Source organism: Protomyctophum bolini (assembly GCF_963924005.1).
Source record: "Protomyctophum bolini genome assembly, chromosome: 7".
In the NCBI taxonomy this organism is placed as follows: domain Eukaryota; kingdom Metazoa; phylum Chordata; class Actinopteri; order Myctophiformes; family Myctophidae; genus Protomyctophum; species Protomyctophum bolini.
The window spans coordinates 10,826,685-10,846,950 of NC_137868.1; the positions used below are offsets into that span (position 1 = coordinate 10,826,685).

Consider the following 20,266-nt stretch of genomic DNA (forward strand, 5'->3'; position numbering starts at 1 on the left):
TATACAACACTTAATTATGGCTTTATTTTTATTCCACAGAATTAATTATTTTGTTTTTTCAGCTAAAAGTCACACCTTGTATGAAAGGTTTCCATTTGTCCACCAGTTATTTATTAGTTGTATTTTAAAAGTTAAACGTCCATGTGGAGAGATATCAGTCAAGGAACAAGGAGAAAGTACTACTAGAACGTCTTTAGTTATAATGAATATTTCATGTTTTGACGATAATGGATAACAAAGTTTGCATCCAATCTGTCCCAGTGTCACAACATTGCACAATAGTCCTCACACAAATTCAGTAAGAATTCAAGTAAGTCACACTGTTCATATATTCCGCAAATAAAATTTATTTTCCACATTTTATTTGCTACAAAGCAGAGTTGGACTGCACATCATATTAACAGATGTCTCAGTCACTAAACGGAAATGGGGAAAACTCTTCTGCGAACAGAGAAATATACCAGTTCTGCTCTGGACATTGCTGGTGATGAAAGCCCTTTCTCCCAGTCCATATCATGTGGAGGGCTATGATATGAATACCACACTCCATGCCAGATCTCTGCTTTTCATAGGATCTACGACCAGAACTGTATGGCTGTTGACGCTGCTGGGGAAGCAGCATTATAAATAATAATTATAATAGGGTTGTCATTTCATGATGGGTCCATAAGGTGTAAGTGAGAATGTGTGTGTCATACATGATTCTTGGGGGGCTGGGGAAAGGGCTGGAGCACTCATTTGCGCTGGACTTGTGTGAAGGATGAAGGCATCTGGATTGGCTGAATGGGCTGGACCGACTGGAACGATTGCACAGGTTTCTTTCGTGTGTCCGGGGACGCTGTCTGGAGTGACGTGGGGAGGAGCTGGTTCCGTTTTATAATCTGCAGGGCTAGTTGTGTGTTCCCTGGATGGATGGAAAACAGTTCATTTGATTCCAAGTCAAAAGAAACCACAAACATTATGCTAAAATAGCAGATCTTCAAAGTGTAGATTGGCTATTTCCAGCAAAAGATTTGGTGTAGTGGGAAAAAGTGAGTATAGATCCCTGGGGGACCCCAGTCAATGAAGAAGTACAGAATATAAGGTTCAAGTGGTTAACATTGACAACAGTTATGGAAGCAACATTGCATCATAACACAATGTAGGATGCCAACCCCATCTCACAGAAAGACGTAAATTCCGTACATACACGCCTTAGAAAAACAAAATCTGCAAATATTACACGACTACTGACTATATTTCTGTGAGACTGGGTAGAGCCGCAAACATAACCATTCACTGGATTCCTCAAATGGACGTACGTACTTGACAAGTCGGAATATAGCCAGCCACAAACATGTGTCCCACTGTCCCTGGCACTGGCTTCATATTGACAAACCTTGAATGAATTGTATTGTATTGTATTGTAATTAAATGAGAGGCTGTATAAGAGAAGCCTCACCATTCTGCAGCTCTAAATACACTCCCAGTAAGATGGCTTCGGGGGGAATCTCCTTTGGGTTCACCATTGAGGCAGCCTGGGGAGGAGAAGCATGTGGTGGTAGATATGTGGATTACATTGGCTGCAGCAGCGGCTGAAATACGCATCTCTCATGTCTTATTATGATATGAGCGCATACATTTTTACTGTTACATTAAGTTATTTCTATTACGTTTCATGGAATACCAGTAAGGTAGGTGTCCAACCCGACTACAGCACCTACATGACTAAAATGAACACGTTTAACTGTAAATCTGTGTGAATTTAGATTATAATAACATTCTACCATATTAATTGGTTAAAATAAGATTGCAGCTTCGTGTGTGTGTGTGTGTGTGTGTGTGTGTGTGTGTGTGTGTGTGGAGGGGGTACCTGATGCAGGCATTTGCGGGCTTTCTCATACTCGCTTCTCAAACAGTACGCGCTGCCCAGGTTGAAGAGCATCATGGCTCGGGCAGCGCTCACACTGTTGGGGTAACACAGGGGTGTCTGCTTCCCTGCTGCAAACACAAAACCATGACGCTAAATCAAATACTGTGACGATATTACAGGGACTATTGGTGCTTGTCAAAATAGGTACCTACTGTAAATGGGTAATAGGCAATAGAACAAGCGAGAATAGTCAGGTTATTAAGCTTGGACATTTTCATAACTTCATTGTAATTTAAAACCAGTGTGTGTGTGTGTGTGTGTGTGTGTGTGTGTGTGTGTGTGTGTGTGTGTGTGTGTGTATATATATTACAGTGAAACATGTCTGTGGGCTCAGTGGGCTAGCCGGCATCTAATTGTGTTACTTCACACACAATAAAAACAGATTTAATGTTTTGTACATAATAAGGATGTGTATGACGGTACACTCACATGGCTCAACAGGTTCGTCCCCTTTGTCTGATCCTGTGGATGCAAAGACATCACCATTACGTTTCATGTAATCACAGATAAAGAGCTTAAGATGGTCAATGTATAGACGGTAAAGGCTCACCTTGGTCCTGATCGCTGGCCAACACCCCCAGTGACACGTCGGTGACGTTCTCAGGGTTGAGGTGGGAGATGGCGTCTGAAATCCTGTCCATAGAGATTAGTGCCTCTGAGGCGTATAGGTGACCCAGAAACCTGAGGGAGAAAATAAAACATTATTACATACTGATAGAGGAAGGTACTAGGAATTATATATTTTTCCAACAAATGTAGCTATGCCAATTTCCAATTTTCCCCACTCGTATAATTCCCGTTACTACTGCTGACCCCTACAATTGGTCAGGTGGGACTGGGAGGGTAGTCTCACGTAGCCACAGACAACTATTCCACAATGCTACTAGAGCATACTAGAGCATGCTACTCTATGCTACATAGAGTCTGGAACTCCATCTCCACCTCCCTAAACGGTTTCCGTTCACAAAGGTATATTTTAAAATATCTTTAGAGCTTATTTTGTATTTCCATTTCTGCTAAGCAGCAAGCTGTATATGCTTAGATGATGTCTAAGGCTGAATCCTAACATATTAGGACTGTAAAGCCATAGCGGAAGTGGGGAGGAGGCTTCACATCCGCTTTATATTTTACTCGCTTACTACGCTTTCATTGCGAGAGGCAAGTCTGGCAACGCGAGACTAGTGAGAAGATGTCTCCTCTCTGATACAGCCAATTATTTTCACCCGATAGCGAGTTGTTTCACCAGGGACTTGTGCAGAGAAACGCTATCGAACCTAGTTCCTCTACCTGCTGAACAGACCAACCTGTAGGAGTCACTACGAGTGCAGCAACAGATAGTGCCCTCCCCACTTGCATTACGGCCTGGCCAAGCCGGCGGTACTAACCCCTGGTCTAGCAGGAATTTTAGCTCTGCAACAGACTTTCCGTGGCAGTGCAAAAAAGGTGCTTTTGATTTGTGTTTGTGATCTGATTTCTTACTTGAGGGAACCGGAAACCTTAGTTTGATGAAGGAGCTTTTCTGCATGATTGAGGGCCATGAGGTTGTCTCCCAATGCTAAAGCCACATAAGCACTACCGGCCAGTATGGAACACCTGGAGGAGACACAAACATAATAAACACCAACAAAACCACATGATCCAGAGGCATCCACTCTTCATTCTTATATTGTCATTATTAGCTTTGCATAAGGTATTTCTGTTTTACTTTATGTAGAAAGTACAGAGGGGAGAAAAAAAAAGAAAAACAGCAGACACAGACGAAATTGATACAGGACACAGAAATTACATGTCCATGTCTCAATTCCTGTCCAATGTTTTTAGGATCAAATGTTAACTTACTTCAATCAGTGCCAATTGAAATTCCTCAAACCTCAATGTGACTCACACTTGCTGCCTTACCTGAGGTTCTCTACTTCTTGTTTTCTAAGAGGTGATGACGGGGCTGCAGACACAAACTTATCCGCCTCCTGGCCTTTTCCACTGGAAAAACACAGCAATCATGAACATTTGTAGTTTCACACACGATTTCTTAAGATGCCTAGTATGGGAATGCACGCCACATTTAAGGCTGTGAATGGATGGGTGGGTGGGTGGGTGAATGACCTCATGCTGAGCCGAAAGGCTATGAATACCAGGCTGAATGGATGGGTGGGTGGCTGAATGAATGACCTTACACCGAGCCCTGTTCCCTCACCTGCAGGCGTCGCTGTTCTCGCTGCCACTCTCCGTACTCCCCGACTGGCTGGAGCTCTTGGATCCGTTCTCAGGTCCCTTGGTTTCCTGCTGCTGGTGCTCAGGAAGGAGAAGCAGGGCGTTCCGCAGGCAGATGGCAGCAAACTCCATGCTGGCCACTGGAATGGCTGCTGACTGTCCTTCGCTGTGTACATACACCATTAAGCACTTATTAAGCCCTACATACTTTGTTGTACGCTGAATTGTTCAAATAACAGATCTACATGCTCATTGCTCACAACATGTCGCATAGAAAAAGCAGCTCATAGATTATGTTTTATTTTTGAGTGGTGCAACCACTCCAAGGAACAGCAATGTCCGTGTTCACCTATGTGTTCACCTATGTAACATTAATGAGCCAATGACTATGAGTACTAGTAGGGGCGCTGTTGTGCCAGAAACAGAGAGAGAGATAGTATTAGTGCTGCACTGTTGCCTGCTAATGAGAGAGAGAGAGAGAGAGAGGAGAGGAGGGGGTGGGGAGAGGGAGAGAGGAGAGGAGGGGGAGATTGGAGTTGCACCACTCAGTTCACACGGTTGTGATTTTTATGTTTGGCTATGTTTTGGCTTCACTGATGAAGGCTTAACCGCCAAAACGTTGGTTTCAGGTCTTAATCTGCTGCGTCCTAAATAAAATATTTACACTTTGGCTATCAGCGTGTGCGCTGTGCGGCCCACTTTCTTGTTTTTTCAAGATTCCCTCTTGGAACGCCAAGGTTAAAGTAGTCTCACAATCAGAGATTTCTGCCAACTGATACTTTTGGGGAAATCAACGAATTCACTGAATGGGCTTGGACAGTGGAGAAACCCAGTGCCAACAGATCCACTGAATGGGCTTGGACAGTGGAGATAGCCAGTGCCAACAGATACACTGAATGGGCTTGGACAGTGGAGAAACCCAGTGCCAACAGATCCACTGAATGGGCTTGGACAGTGGAGATACCCAGTGCCAACAGATCCACTGAATGGGCTTGGACAGTGGAGAAACCCAGTGCCTACTGCTTTGGCCAATCCTGATGTCCTCATAATATGAAGGAAGGACCGCCACTAGTATTTGCATTGGTTATGCGATGCCGTTACTTATTTATTTCTAATTGTTTCCACAGTTTTAGCCCATTCAATGAATTTAGATTTATTAAATCAGAAATCTAAGATTAATCGACTGCAGCCAGCACTCTGCTGCTGTAGACATTACAGCTATGTACAGAACGTGATAAATTATAAAATCTGTGAAGTAATCCTTTAAGATCAGGGGAGGATAGTGATGAAAACTGACCTGTAAGTAGTGTTCTGGGTAGACTGTGATGCGAGGACGATCTTGCGATGGTAGCCCTGCCCAACAATAGATTGAACTATGCCTTTTTTACTGGGCAGACCCTTGCTCTCTTGCTCTGAACCCTGGAAACATAACAATACCATGGTGAGAAATGCAGTTCTCAGCATTCACACATCATCATCACCACAAAAACTCTAAACTCTAAAACTAATACTAAACCAATAGCAGAGTCACTAATGTATCAATATTTGTTTCCGCTACACAGCACAGTATTTCATTTAATGTGAATGTGGATTATGCATCACTGTCTCAATAGCAAAATGGTAAATATGAAAGAATTTAAAAAATCGGTTTAAAACTTTCTATTTCTATAAATTCTATAATAGGATTATGAAAATCATATAAAATTATATATACGTATCATGTAATCCTTACCCCCTTGTTGGCGGCAATGCAGCACTCTGCCAGCCGTAACCACAGTCGAGGATTGGAGTGGTAAACCTGTACTGCCTCCATCAGACACTCAAAGGCTGCCAGGGGCCTTCCGATGTGTAGCAGCTGAATCCCACAGTTATACAGCAGCTCATAGCGCTTGTTGGCAAGTAGGGCACACATTGGGATACCTGCAAACTTCTTAGCTGAAAAGACACAGAACAATAGTCATTAGAGAAGAATCTACTAAATGTTGCTGCTGCTATATATACACCTGCTGCGAAATGTGTTCTCCACTTTTTCCGTTCTCATTTTTCTATTGTGACCAAGCACTTTATTTTATTTATACAGTATGCTACATGTGTCTGTCATCTGACTTTGTTACTTTCTTTATTCGTATGACTATTTTTGAAATCATTGCGAGCTTCTACAGAAATCTTTGCATCTGTAAACTTGCAATGTGACAATAAAAATAAATCGAAACGTTTAAACAACTTTAAACGTTGTCACAAGTCTTGGCCAATCAGTCACAAGTCACAAGTCTTGGCCAATCACACCCTGAACCAGACTTTAAACGTCTCAAGGAAAGAAAAGGCGCTCTTCCACCAAGAAGCTGTGTTCAGTGTTATTAAAAAAATGGTTTCGTTTTTGTCATCCGAAATGTTTTAGTGTTTAGTTTAGTGTCTAGTTTTAGTCGACTAAATATCATAAGATTATAGTCGACTGAAATGTATTTTGGCAGGCCTTGATGGTGTCGTAATGGCTGCTGAAAATAGCAGATGTGTTGATCTGCTATTTTCAACATTTTAAAAATCTTGGTTGAACTTTTAGTTCTACTGGATCTCTTTTCCACTAGTCTCTCCTGAACATTTTAGTCTAGGTTTCATTTGTTGATGAAATTGTCAATAGATTTAGTCATCGTAGTTTGGTTTTTATTTAGTGTTTGTCAGTGAAAGATGTTAGTCGACGAACATTTTTCGCCATAGTTTGTCAACGAAAGCCGTGTTCCTGTCAACTCACACTGCCCGTTGCCGCCGTCCCCTAGCTGCGCACACGTGTGGTCATTCTCCTGCAGGGCCTTCTTGAAATAGAAGATCCCGAGGTTGTGTTTCCCCATTGCAAAGTGTATGCAGCCCAGATTGTTCCAGAACATACAGCGTACAGATTCACCTGGGGGAGTTGAATGAAGAAACAATCGTGTCTTTAGATATCTTGCATGTATCCATCCAAGACAATTAGATTATGAAGATGTACAATGTTAATGTCCATCTCAATGTTCTTTATACTTGGCTGTGTGGCGTGCACCGGAAAAAGCAGATCTATTACAGATCAGATATTTTTGGTGTGTGACCCCGGTGACCCACGGTGCACAACCAAGTATAACTCACCCATTCGTTAGCCTGGGCAGCATTCCTTTTCGGGTTTACGATCCGGTCGGGAGCGGATGATATCATTACGTCATGTAGGCTTTTATTGGGACGGTATTATTCTTCCGGTTTGAGGGAAAGGAAGTTCTACTTTTGAGGGTTCCGGCCTGATGACAAAACAATGACTACAACCTGACGTAACGAATGTCATCCGCTCCCGACCGGATTACACGGCAATCTAGTGACACAGACCAGACTTTCCTCCGAGGTGGAAAGCGTGGCGACTGGTGACGCTAGGTTACCCATATGTAGAGCATTCATTACCTGTCTTCATGGCCCCAGGATGCTCTGCAATGTTGGAGCTGTTGAGCAGCTTCACTGCTTTTCTGTAGTTCCCTCTCAGGTACTCGAAGTTACTCTTCAGGAAGAGAGAGGGTGCAGACTAGTGGAGGACATAATAAAGTTACTCTTCAGGAAGAGAGAGGGTGCAGACTAGTGGAGGACATAATAAAGTTACTCTTCAGGAAGAGAGAGGGTGCAGACTAGTGGCAGACATAGTAAAGGCGAGTCAGAAGCATAACAAAACACATTACTTGACGTTTAAGTGCCCTTAACCATGTAATCGCCAAAATACTTAATTGTATATGAAAACGGCCCAAAATAGGGTCACCAGGGTTAATGTGATTAAAACACACACTTTCCACTCCTTTTCATTAAAAAAAGTGGAATGTCCGCACACGATGTCTGCTCCCCGTCCTCTTTATTTCAACCTTCCACATTCCACTTTTTTCTTCATTTGATCACTTTTTGGGTCCAGCACCGTATTGGGATGTGCATATTGTTTTCCTTCTTTACATTCTGAATTCATTCAAGACATGAATTATATCAAACATTTGAACTCACATTCCCCGCTGTATTCATCACAGATTTGATCTCCCTTTTACATGCCTTCGATGATTTCATCTGAATGTAGGCTCGCACTTTATACTGTACAGAGAAAAACACTTCAGTTATTTGCATGTAAAGTGAATGAGTGTACCAAGCAGTGATGTATGAATATATATATACCTGGTGCATCTTTGATTTGGCTGCCTCAATCATAGCAATAAACTCTGCCTTCTGGTTTGTTCCATCTTTGTTCGACATATTGTTCTGGAATTAAACAATAAGCTAAATTAAAATGGCCTGAAATGGGAGACACACCTAACTAGAAATATCATTATATATATCATGTGTTTTTCTAAATTGTTTAGTTTTTTTTGTAAACCCATTAAATTGCAACAGAAAATAACTGGGTTAGTGGGTTTTATCCAGAATAGTTCAAGATCACTTTCAGTTCAATAAAAAAATTAACTCAAATACAATACATGTAGAATAACAGTGGCAATACATAACTGGAGCTCTCTTGGGACAGATGAGAACACAATTAGATTTCCAGTCATTTTAGATTTTAATACATTTTATGGACTTTTTGTAGGTACCTCTCCTTTGCCGTTTTTGTTGTTTCCTGTAACAGCGAGTTTCTCCAGTACAGCCAGGAGATGGAGAGCCTTCTCTGGCTGGAATGTTAGCAGGTACAGATCCACCAGCAAGAAACAAACCGCCTGAGCAAACTTTTCTTCTAGGACAAATAACACAATCAAGCCATGCCAAACTGTTGTGTGACATTTAAAACAGAACTCCTGCGTATTTGTTAATGTTTATTATTTTTTATAAATAAACACCATAAAGCCATATACGATATCACATTAAACATTTAAACCTATAACAAGAGCTTTAGCAAGCCTAGAAGAGTACATAAAAAAACTACAACTTACCAAACGGTTCCAGAAACTGGTAGAGTTTCTCTCCAATGGCAATGGCCTCAAAGTATTGTCGCATGTGATAGTGAATAATGGCTTGATTGTAGTACAGCAAACTGTTTTCCATGTCATCCAAACCATCTATGTCTTCCACTGACATGTTTTGAACCTTACATGAAACATTATTTATTAAGTACCAAGTATACACACAAGATATATCTGGAATATAGAAACTCACAACAGGCACACCAGTGACAGTATCATATCAACTCATATCAACTATCATATCAAAGACAGCTGGTGGATGGAAAAGAAGCTCCACCTCCGCGGCTGACTGACACGACGGACAGATTCCCGGAAACGCTCTCCTCCGCGTCAGTCAGCCGCGGGGGTGGAGCTTCTTTTCCATCCACCAGCTGTCTAAAAAGCCGGAATGACGTCGGGCGTCAGCTTCGTCTGTCCACGGCTGTGCGCTAAGGTGTGCCTGCGCTGTGTGTGTGTGTCTGTGCGTGCGAGAGATGGGGTATACTAACCCAAATATCAAGTTACCTGGTTTTTAATCGCCATAAGAGTCTGCTTCAATGTCCCTGTGGTACTTTGTCCACTTTTGTAAAACTCTGCAATAGCTTTATTCATCACAATCTTGTAGTCTTCTTTGTTTTGCTCTTGCAGGGTTTCAAGTTGTTTCAGGGACTCGTCATATTTTCCAGCCTGTCAGAAACAGGAGTCAGTTATTTTCCAGATAAGCAGTTAGCCCATGTATTCCCTGAATTTGTTACAACTGCAGTCAAATGATCACTGTGTGTGCACTACAGTTCAATCATGCACAGATGAATGGTTGATGTCTGATTTACCGTGAACGCTTCAAATGCACTTGTAGCCATTTCTTTCTCTTGGTCTGTCATTGCAGGGGAAGAGGAGTTGTCATGCTTTGATGCGTTTTGTTCTAGTAATAAAATGAAAGACAGTGTGTTTGTACAGCAACATGGGTCTTTCTGTCTCTCCAGCTCTTTAGTGCACACTAGAGCGGTACCCTTTGGACACTGGCCTACTTGGAACGATACAAGTTATTATGAATGTGTCCCTTTTATGCCCATATATGGAGTTATTTGTCTGGCATGCCCAAATGCAGAAATCAGAACATCATGTGATGTCAGAAGTTCTCAGAACAGACCAGCTCCATATATGGAGATATAGGGGTGATCAGGGCCAGACCCAGGCAGAACTACAACTAAACGGTGTATGTATATCCGACAGATTAGACACCGGGCACTGCACTCCCTGTGGTGGTGTGGTTAAACGGTTCTCGAGTTACGTGGATTACAGATGTACACACATCACACGTACATACGCACGCACAGAGACTTTTACATAGTTAGATAGTGGCTCTCAAAGTGGGGTCCTGGGTGGCAGGGGTCCCAGGTGGTCGCAGCAAAATTAGATAACATAGCCTCACAATCATTTTAATGACTTTAAACTGTATTGTATACTTTGGCTATTCAAAAAAATGCAGATAACCTTGTTTTTATTTTTACTCATGAAAATTTGTGTTTGAATATATCCATTTTTTTTACTCAAATCTTTTTTACTCAAAAAAAAGCTCATTTCTGGAGATCCCCGGCACAAATTATTTTTCAGATGGGGTCCGCAACTACAAGTACCGGTAATTGGAATAGAACCACCGCTTTCGCTTTAATAGTAAACACAAAATACGTTTTAATGTCACCCAATCTGGATCTATAGTAGCCTACCATACAATCATAACGTATTTATCAGCTTGTGTTCCAGTTCCAATGTTATGCTCATTGTCTGCTCATTCACTTGTTTACTAACATCGCCACAGATATCACGTACAGCAGCTACAATCAACTAATACCTTTGCATGACAGCGAGTCCCTAAAAAAATAAAAACAAATATTGCACCCAGGGAGTTGTTTTTGTTTGGGCTTATGTTCTACCATCTGGTGCTTCCAGCGGAGCGTTGTTGACATTAAAACCTCATTTAACCTCTGTCCGTACCACGGTGTTGCTCGCCTTAAAAAAGGAAAAGATCTACAAGCCAAAACGCGTCCCATAATAGACGCGTTTATAGCTTGTAGATCTGTTATTTTTTTGGCAAGCTATAATAACCGTTCGTTGGCGGTCCATGATGCTATAGCTATCTTAGCTTACGTTAACCGACAGACATTCTGGTGTTTACCAGGACGGCGAGCAAATTGAGAAGAAGTCATTTATTGTGCTAATTGACCGAATGAGTGTAACTTTATTCCTGTACTCACGCTAACATTAGTTTATTTTAAAGCCAGTACGCATTAGCTAGGTGGCTAACATTAGCCCGTGGGGGGACACTGACCTGTATTTTCTGCCATTTCTGGGTCCTTCATGAAGATAATTTGATTTTATGAGTCCGTAATAAGGGCGAGGTAAACCGTAAATTGCATTGAATGACCAGGTCAAGAGGATAAAATGAATCGTTAACAGTGAAATTCTACTGTTAGGAATATATGCATACCATAGCCGAAATATGTCCCAACAAGAGGTACTTTCTTTTGCCTAAGGTTCGGCTGCAAGGTAGTACTTCCGCCCAGACTGGTTTCAAATTTGTATCCTAGCTCCTTGAAGGCTCTGATAATAACAACTTAACAAGGATAAAAAAAAAATTATTTTGGAATGTTTGTTTAGGTTAGTCAGTAAATAATATTATATTAGCAAGATAATTAAATTATATTCTAGCTAAAAGGGTAGCTCATTTGACCACTTTTATGTTATGTTTACACTTTATTGTGGAGATGGTAGGCTATTGTATGATGACACCAGGCTTAGGAATTGTGAATAAGAAATAGAAAGGTATAACCTTAGTCTAAGCCGGGTATAACTAGGAAATGTGAATAAGAAATAGAAAGGTATAACATCGTATAACGATTATTTTTTTCCGTCTTTATTTTCTTTTTACAAGCACATCTGCAGCCTGGAAGGAAGTGCTGCCTTGTAGAAGTTATTATGGCAAAAATAGAAATACGCCCCGACGGTCCCGTCAATCAACGTCGCGTCACCAGGCTTTCAGCAGTACGGCGGTAACCTCGCGTCACCAGGCTTTCAGCAGTACGGTGGTAACCTCGCCTGACGCCTCACCAGGCTTTCCACCTCGGTACGGTGGAAAGTCTGGTTTTCATTTACTACCCTCCTCCTGTATCCGGTGATTCTCACAGTTGTTTCTGTATCCGCTGTAGAAGCAGTGCGTCCAGAGTGTGCGTCTGGTCCTTAGAGTATACTCAAAGGTCTGGTCAAGGATGGATCTGTGAAGCATCCTCAAATATTATTGCCCGCGGACCCACATCGGATCTGAAAATAGCTTGTTCCAAGGACCCCCATATAAAGAACATGTTAAAATGTTTCAAAAATATTCAAAACGTTTTTCCAATAATTTGAAATAAATTACATTTTTAGGTTACAAGGTTACAAATCGTTTCAAAGTTAGGACAAGCTATTGTCATGCATTGAACATTTTCATGAATTGAAAATGCAGGTACCGTGGGCCCTATTGTAAGTGTAATGCTTTTATGGTGTCGTCCACTCACAGTTAACAGTTGTTGTATTGAGTTGTACTTGAAAATGTATAGTGTAATTCTGCTAACTGTTAATAAATCAATCAATCAAAGACAAAGTCCTAAAGATGCAAATTTGGGCTATTTTCTATAACTAACTTGCTTTCTGGTCCCTGAATTAATTTTGTGCCGAAACGTTGGTCAATAAAAGTGTTTTGCATCGTAATACGAATTGTGCGACCTCTCATACTTTCTGTTCAGGCTTTTAGGCATAGACCATCTGCACAATTAATCGCCTTAATTATCATCTTATGAGAACTGTCTTATCTGTCTGTCAATTGGCTTATTTGTTATACAATTCGTTTCTTGCTAATATGATATAATAATAATCCCGTCAGCATAAATGTATTCATACAGATTTACAGACAATACAACAGAACAATTCGGATAGTGCGCGCGGCACATCCTATCCATGGGGAGTTTTGGTAAAAATGACTCTTTACTTTTGCTTTACCAGCGTTGAGACAGTGACACCTCGCGCCTAGTAATACCACTATCATCACCCTCCTCATCCATAAATAAACCATGGTAACGACTCGAATGGGTATTTAAGCTACTTGACACCGCGTGTTGGGGGGGGGGGGGGGGGGGCAACTGACGTAACGGATAGGGGAACTAAATGTAACCGCTATAATAGGAACAAGAAACATTTCCATTCAAACGCTCAGAGCACTTGACTCGAGGCACCGTCCGCGTCCGTTGTCCGAAACATGGACAAGTTCAAGACCGTCCTCAGCATTGCTGCTAATAAACAGACCAGCCTTGGATTAGTTGCGCTGTTGACTGCAGCCGGAGAGCAAATATTCTCAACGGCAGTGTTCAGGTGTCCCTGCAATGACTGGAACTTTTTCTATGGCATGGTGTTTCTTCTCGTGCCTGCGCTGGCACTGTTAGTGTTAGGCTACATCTTAAGCAAAAAGACATGGAAACTGTTTACTGGACTATGTGTTCACAAATCTAAATTATCTAAATTATGCAGTGTGAAAACTTGTATTGCAGTTATGATCATGTTCTTGCAGATAACCACAACTGCAGTTGTGGCACCTTTCAGTTGGATTGCTGTGGCCCTGCTCAATGGTAATTACTTTGAGTGTGCTTTCACTGGTGTTAATGTAACCGTCTATAAAGATCATCTTTGTGGCAGTAAGTTGTCACAATCAAAGTGCCAGGAAGAGCTATACAAGTTTCCATGCCCTGGAAAAAGCACTGTGCCATACAAAGATGATGTCCTCGCAACTCTTCGTGCAGAATCCCAGGTGAGCAAGTGCAGTGGCACTGTTTCGACTGTAAACAGAAAGGTGGTTTTATTTGTTTATAGTCTCTGCAGCTTTTTCCCATGTTGTTTATTCAGTAGCCTACGTTATGCATGAGTTATACATCTGACATACCTAAAACGATTCATGGTATTGTTATTTAGTTAGGTAAAGAATAAAGATAGTGAAGATTATGGCAAATCTGGGGGGGGGGGGGGGGGGGGGGAATGCTTACCACTAGCTTTTTTCACAGATGTGTTCATAAAGGTGTCAACTATCACATATCAATTTGTTCCATTTGGGTTTCTGAGGAAACTTTGTGACAGCTGCTGAAAGTTGGGGTACCATTAACAACATATATATGGCAAAATTCTCTTTAAGTAGTATGATTCTGAATCCATTGCAAGCATTAGTTTTGCACGAAAAACACTCCTTGGGCTAAATATCCACTACTACCGCTCTAGTGTGTACTAAAGAGCTGGAGAGACAGAAACACTGTCTTTCATTTTATTACTAGAACAAAACGCATCAAAGCATGACAACTCCTCTTCCCCTGCAATGACAGACCAAGAGAAAGAAATGGCTACAAGTGCATTTAAAGCGTTCACGGTAAATCAGACATCAACCATTCATCTGTGCATGATTGAACTGTAGTGCACACACAGTGATCATTTGACTGCAGTTGTATAACACATTCATGGAACACATGGGCTAACTGCTTATCCACAAATATCCACCTCATCACATTTGTGATGACGGCTATGGCCGTTTTTAGCCGAAGGAGTATTTTTCTTGCAAAATGAATGCTTGCAATGGATTCAGAATCATGAAAACCCCCTAGTTTGACATGTCACATGTTGCTACTTAAAGCATAATGAATTTTGCCTTATATGTACCCCAACTTTCAGCAGCTGTCACAAAGTTTCCCAAGGGGAACAAATTGGAACAAATTGATATGTGATAGTAGACACCTTTATGAACACATTCTTTCACTTTCCCCCAGACTTTTCACAAAGTTCACTAACTTTACCTAACTAATTGTGGACGGTGGTTATTACAGATAGCGGGTTGGCTGGTGATTGCATCCATCATAGTGTCCAACCTGATCCTGACCTGTGTGGCAAGGTGCAAATCCCCCATCAGCTACCTGCAGCTGAAGTTCTGGAGGGCCTATGCCCAGGAAGAGAACGCCCTGCTGGAGTCTTACTCTGCAAAACATGCCAAGGAACTCGCCGAAAGGAACCTTAAGAGCTTCTTCCAGCAGACGCCACCTGCGCGTATCATCTCCCCTTCCAACCAAGACTGGCAGAACGTCTCCAGATTCTACAGGTTTAACCCCAAAGACCACTACTATAGCATCATGCACCAGTATGTGGAGACTGATGAGAGGGAAGCAGATAATTTCCATAGAGCTGACCATGGCATGGGGTCAATAATACTGCACTCCATTCAGTCAGATGGTCCCAGCCCTGACAATCCTGCTGTACTTTCTTTTTTGGACGAGGCTAAAATGCCATTGTGATGCCTAATTTATACTTAGCGTGGCAGTGTCTTGCACTGAAAATAACTGATATAGCTTACACACGCTCACAACGCATCACACTGCAATATGACTCTATGAGCTTGTAGACTTGTTATTTTTGGGAGCGAGACAATGTGCAAATAAGTACAAATCAGATTCCTTTGGAAACTATCATAAGTCATATGAATGACTAAATAAAAGGATATATTTGTGCAGGTATGCCTGCACACTGAAATGGTGCTACTATGTGGCCTGTTTTTGTCAGACAAGACTGTATGTAAGTGATCTATGTGGTCAAGTGTTACAGTCATAGCGTGGCAACCAAGTAGCGTGCTGACACTGTCTGTTTCCTGACAGGATACCAGAAACATCAAATATAAAAAAACATCTTCAGCAACTTGTGGTATTGCAGGAAAACATGTAGGCACAACACTGAATAGCTGACCTATTTTCTCTGCATATGCCAACTTAAACATTGTATATGTGGTCCAAATCAAATTAAGCTCATATTTGTATGGCCAAGATGTGATTTACTGATTTATTGTATTAACGTTTTCAATGCACTGTTGACTGAATGTAACCTGAACCAAAGCTTAGAATGAATGTGAACTTGTAGATATTGTTGAATTTAGTACATTGTGATTGTGGCAATATGTAATGAGTGTAATGTTATGGTATAGAAGCTATGCTCTAGATCTGCTGTCTAAGTGCTGTAGAATCAATACACTCACTCACTGTAATAGTGGTTGACAGACCGGATATCCTTTGAGAATGGAGCGTAAAAACCAGAGGAAGTGATAGAGAACATGCACTTCTCTATCTGACTCTCAGTACTGTATTCATCTGCACAATAGACATTGACAGCATATAGTCATGAATCTTACTTTTTCTGAAAAGATGGCATGATTTCCCCCCCCCCCCCCATCATAATTCCAATATTAATAGATGCTATTCTAGCTGTGCTATTATACATGTTGCAGTCCTGAAATGTGCGTGTGCGTATGATGTGCATGTATGTGGGGTGACTGGGGAAACAGAGACCCATCCATCAGTCCATCACCAAGGACAGCTCAAACACAGCCCTCTGTGACTTAAAGGCAAAAGAAGAGAATTCAGAGTTCACACCCCTGCATGCATGCATGCGTACATACGTGCGTGCATGTGCGACTTGTGCGTGCATGTGTGTGTGTGCGTGCGTGCGTGACTCTGTGTGTGTGTGTGTGTGTGTGTGTGTGTGTGTGTGTGTGTGAAAGAGAGAGAGAGAGAGGTGCATGCGTGTGTGTGTGTGTGTGTGTGAGAGAGAGAGACAGAGAGAGAGAGAGATTTGTTGAAAATGAATCACAACATACTTCAGTGTTACCTATAACACATCTCTGACTAACTTGCTTCTTTGGCAAATGATGTACCCAATTTTACCCAGAAACTGCAAATGTGTAGGATAAACACAAAGATATGTTTGGACAGTGGATCATTTGTCATTTAGTATAGTATACTATATGCAACATGCAGCATACTGTAGCATTGTATACTATTTGCTTTCGGTATTAGCTGTTACCATATTAAGTGAGCCTAAAGGGTGTGTTCTTCATTACATCATCACTACAGAACAGAGGCGTCTGATGTCTCAAAAACCAGATGGGCAGGAATTCAGCCAACTAGTCTCCTGATCAGCCAGAAAGGACGGAAAGGGAGACACGCAGAATAAAGGGTGGAAAAAGAAAGTAGAGTGAAGAATCCGTAAACATTTGGGGGTAGACATGCAGACAATCTGGGGAGTGATAGCATGACAGTAGGAGGAGCTGAGAGAGAAGAATGAAAAATCCAGAGCCAAAGGGCGGGGCACAGAACGACAGCAGATGTCAACATAGCAAGAACACAGTGTATGGCGTATAGATTCTAAGGGTGACATTTGTTCAAGTTTTTGTTCATCTCTTTTATACACATTTACCTTTTTGGAGTGCATCTGAAACATTCTTACTGGCATCATGGATAGTTTCCAGACCGTCCTGAGCTTCTTCATGAAGCAGAAGTCCACCATTGGTTACAGTTTTATGGCACTTTTGACCATTGGAGGTGAGCGAATATTCTCAATGGTCTCTTTTCAGTGTCCCTGCAACCGTGACCAGAACTTTGCCTATGGACTAACTTTCCTGCTTGGCCCAGCTGCAGTGCTTCTGGTTCTTGGCCTGTTTGTCAGCACCAGAATGTGGAGGCTCTACACCGGGTGTTGTTTGAACCCTATGAAACTGTGCCCACGGGCCAACTGCTGCAACTGCCTCAGGGTGCTCATGAGCGTCTTCACTGGTGCCTGTGTAGCCCCTATTATGTGGCTGTGTGTGGCCCTGCTGAACGCCACCTTTTATGAGTGTGCTGTCAGCGGTCTGGATGACAGTCTGGTGAAGGATCTCTTCTGTAAGAACAAGACAATGACGTGCCGGGAGGAGCTGGCCCGCGTGCCCTGCGACAGATCCAAACTATCCAAAGATGAGCGCATGGAGCTGCTGCTAATGTTCAGGGCACAGTCACAGGTAATCACTGCTCCATTTAATGTGTGTGTAAATCCCTCAAATGAAGTGTGGACTTTGTTACAAGACCAGTAAGACGCGCAAACGCGGGAAGCATTCGCAATAAGCACAAGGACAAATTGTGCAGGACTGATATAAGATATTTGAGTAACTTTAGGTATGTAGTCTTGGGAAGCAACGGCTTCTGAGCCATGTGACCCAAAGGTCAAAAGCCTATATCCTGTTTCTGTAGTGTCCACCACCTGGACAAAACACTAGTATGTGACAGGGTAATCCAAACCAAGCACCTACAGGTACTGTAGATACAATTCTTACAGTCTTGTATGACTTGGCCAGGTTTTGGAACCCAACCCAATACCAATCTCAGGACGAACTGTAATCACAAGGCCGCACTGAAGCTGTTTGTGAGAGTGTGAGTGTGAGTGTGAGTGTGAGTGTGTGTGTGTGTGTGTGTGTGTGTCTAGAATTAAGAACAGATGGCAAATGACTGATATCAGATATTTGAGAAACTCAGCATTTCATTTGCTTTATATTGAATAAAACATGTAATCTTTCTATGTATCCATAGATTCTAGGCTGGTGTATCGTCATCATAGCTGCCACCGTTGGCCTCATTGGCACTTGCTGCACAAACTGCCGCTCTAAAGTGAGCTACCTACAGCGCACATTCTGGAAACGCTACATCGACACGGAGAAGGAGCGATTCGACGTCCTCGCAGTGGAATATGCCACACAGTTGGCCAACAGAAACCTCACAAGCTTCTTTGAGAACAAGGAGCCTGCTTCATTCCCCTTCCCTAACCACAAAGCATGGGAGGAGATCTCAGAGCTCTATACCTTCTCCACAAGTGAGCAGTACTATAGCACCCTACAAAGGTACGTTGAAGGGGGAAGTAGAGACCTAAGCCCAGAGAAGAGGCCCGTCATGAAATTGGAGCATGGATTTGAGATGGCTTGAGTTCAACATGAAAGCACAATTCAATTTGCCAAGGCATTTCTTCCCTTATGAATGATGGAGATTGTTAAATGTGTTTAAATTAATATTGCTATCATACTTTATGCCTATTGTGTCTGACTCAGGAGATGTTGGTTAGTTGCCTCACAGGCTACAAAGCTGCCCTTTCAGCTCAGTTATTACCAAGGAATGTGGCCATTACAGAATGTGGAAGTGGTAAACACTGCATAACCACTACTTTGTATACAATGAAGAAGTTCCTTCTACCTCTCAGCAGTGTCAGCAGTGTCAAGGCCGGACCACTGTTTTTCTTCAGACCGTTTTTCAAAACAACTCAAGAAATTGCATTCTTGCTTTGGAAACTGAGTGACCAAGTGTATGAAATGTAGATTTAACTAGAGTGTTGTTTTTTTCTAATACATGTTTGAATCCAAAGAATTGTTTCTCAGCTGAAGATGTACAGACGTTGTTAAACATGTCTTACATGTGCATTAAAAACATACTTAACTTAGGCCTAATATTACAGGCTATTAACACAACCATTTGCATTACTAGCCCCAGATAGCATGATGTGTCTCATTGTGTTTACAACTGCATTCCATATGCTTGGGATAAAGGCCTGCCTGTCTGTACATGATCTGGTTCCTTTTTTCACTACTGACATCCAGGGCACACAGAGACCAGTCCACACAACTACCAGTTTCCACTGCAACCAGCTTGCAACTACTTGTCTTTTGGAGGTAGTCCAACATTTGAATCATGTTGGACAAAATTGTAACTTGCATTTTTAAGTCATTATATTGAAGAAAAAAAATCAATCAAAAAAATGTAATGGTTAATAGTTCATTGCGACTGTAGGTCGCAGATTACTATGAAAACCTGCAAAACATGTCAGTCTGTTCATCTGTCCATCACGCCACCATATATGGCCGTCAGTCCATCATGCCTCGCTCCATATATGAAGATCACGACACTGACCTCATCAAACCCTGGATAGCCATACATGGAGAAGATGTATCTGCATATATGGAGCCGGCTAGCAACTCTAGATCAGACTTCAAACATCAAATCCTTAGATCTCCATATATGGAGCTGTCCTGTTCTGACATTCCATATGTTGATCCTTCCTCTTTGATGTCTCCTTTTTGACTGATACCTACCTGTCCATTCAAACTCTAGACCGGCCTGCCCCAAAGTTATTAGTGCAGCCGCACCCGACAGCCGGCGAAAACTATAGAGTTCTCAGCAGGCCAGAACATTTTAAATAGTAAGGCCAGGCCCCGTCAGCGGTGGCCGAACGGTCTTGATATCGGAAGGTCGCTAGTTCGTATCCCCGGACCGGCACGTTAAAATTACCACCGTTGAAGTGCCCTTGAGCAAGGCAT

At 42.1% G+C, this 20,266-nt stretch overlaps 3 protein-coding genes across 6 annotated transcripts; 2 read left to right on the forward strand and 1 right to left on the reverse strand.

The window, feature by feature from the left end:
• Positions 1-327: 327 nt before the first annotated feature.
• Positions 328-11,578, reverse strand: cnot10 (CCR4-NOT transcription complex, subunit 10). 4 transcript variants are annotated; one of them, XM_080767556.1, is made up of 19 exons: positions 11,534-11,578; positions 9,876-9,919; positions 9,571-9,732; positions 9,037-9,190; positions 8,701-8,837; positions 8,288-8,371; positions 8,123-8,206; positions 7,544-7,661; positions 6,873-7,022; positions 5,856-6,058; positions 5,421-5,542; positions 4,107-4,289; positions 3,812-3,892; positions 3,392-3,505; positions 2,463-2,593; positions 2,342-2,374; positions 1,853-1,980; positions 1,442-1,517; positions 328-904 (listed from the first exon to the last, which is right to left on the reverse strand). In XM_080767556.1, the coding sequence occupies exons 2-19, from the start codon at positions 9,903-9,905 to the stop codon at positions 735-737; spliced, it is 2,160 nt and encodes a 719-aa protein (XP_080623682.1). In that variant the 5' UTR covers positions 9,906-9,919; positions 11,534-11,578; the 3' UTR covers positions 328-734. The 4 variants fall into 4 exon arrangements, with proteins under 4 accessions (XP_080623682.1, XP_080623681.1, XP_080623680.1 ...); XM_080767555.1 differs by having other exon boundaries at positions 9,876-9,967; positions 11,534-11,565; XM_080767554.1 differs by having other exon boundaries at positions 11,375-11,564.
• Positions 11,579-13,310: 1,732 nt separating this feature from the next.
• Positions 13,311-16,141, forward strand: calhm6 (calcium homeostasis modulator family member 6). The gene is made up of 2 exons (XM_080767866.1): positions 13,311-13,882; positions 14,940-16,141. The coding sequence occupies exons 1-2, from the start codon at positions 13,337-13,339 to the stop codon at positions 15,399-15,401; spliced, it is 1,008 nt and encodes a 335-aa protein (XP_080623992.1). The 5' UTR covers positions 13,311-13,336; the 3' UTR covers positions 15,402-16,141.
• Positions 16,142-17,088: 947 nt separating this feature from the next.
• On the forward strand, positions 17,089-19,513 carry calhm5.1 (calcium homeostasis modulator family member 5, tandem duplicate 1). The gene is made up of 2 exons (XM_080768605.1): positions 17,089-17,929; positions 18,495-19,513. The coding sequence occupies exons 1-2, from the start codon at positions 17,387-17,389 to the stop codon at positions 18,882-18,884; spliced, it is 933 nt and encodes a 310-aa protein (XP_080624731.1). The 5' UTR covers positions 17,089-17,386; the 3' UTR covers positions 18,885-19,513.
• The last annotated feature ends 753 nt before the right edge of the window (positions 19,514-20,266 follow it).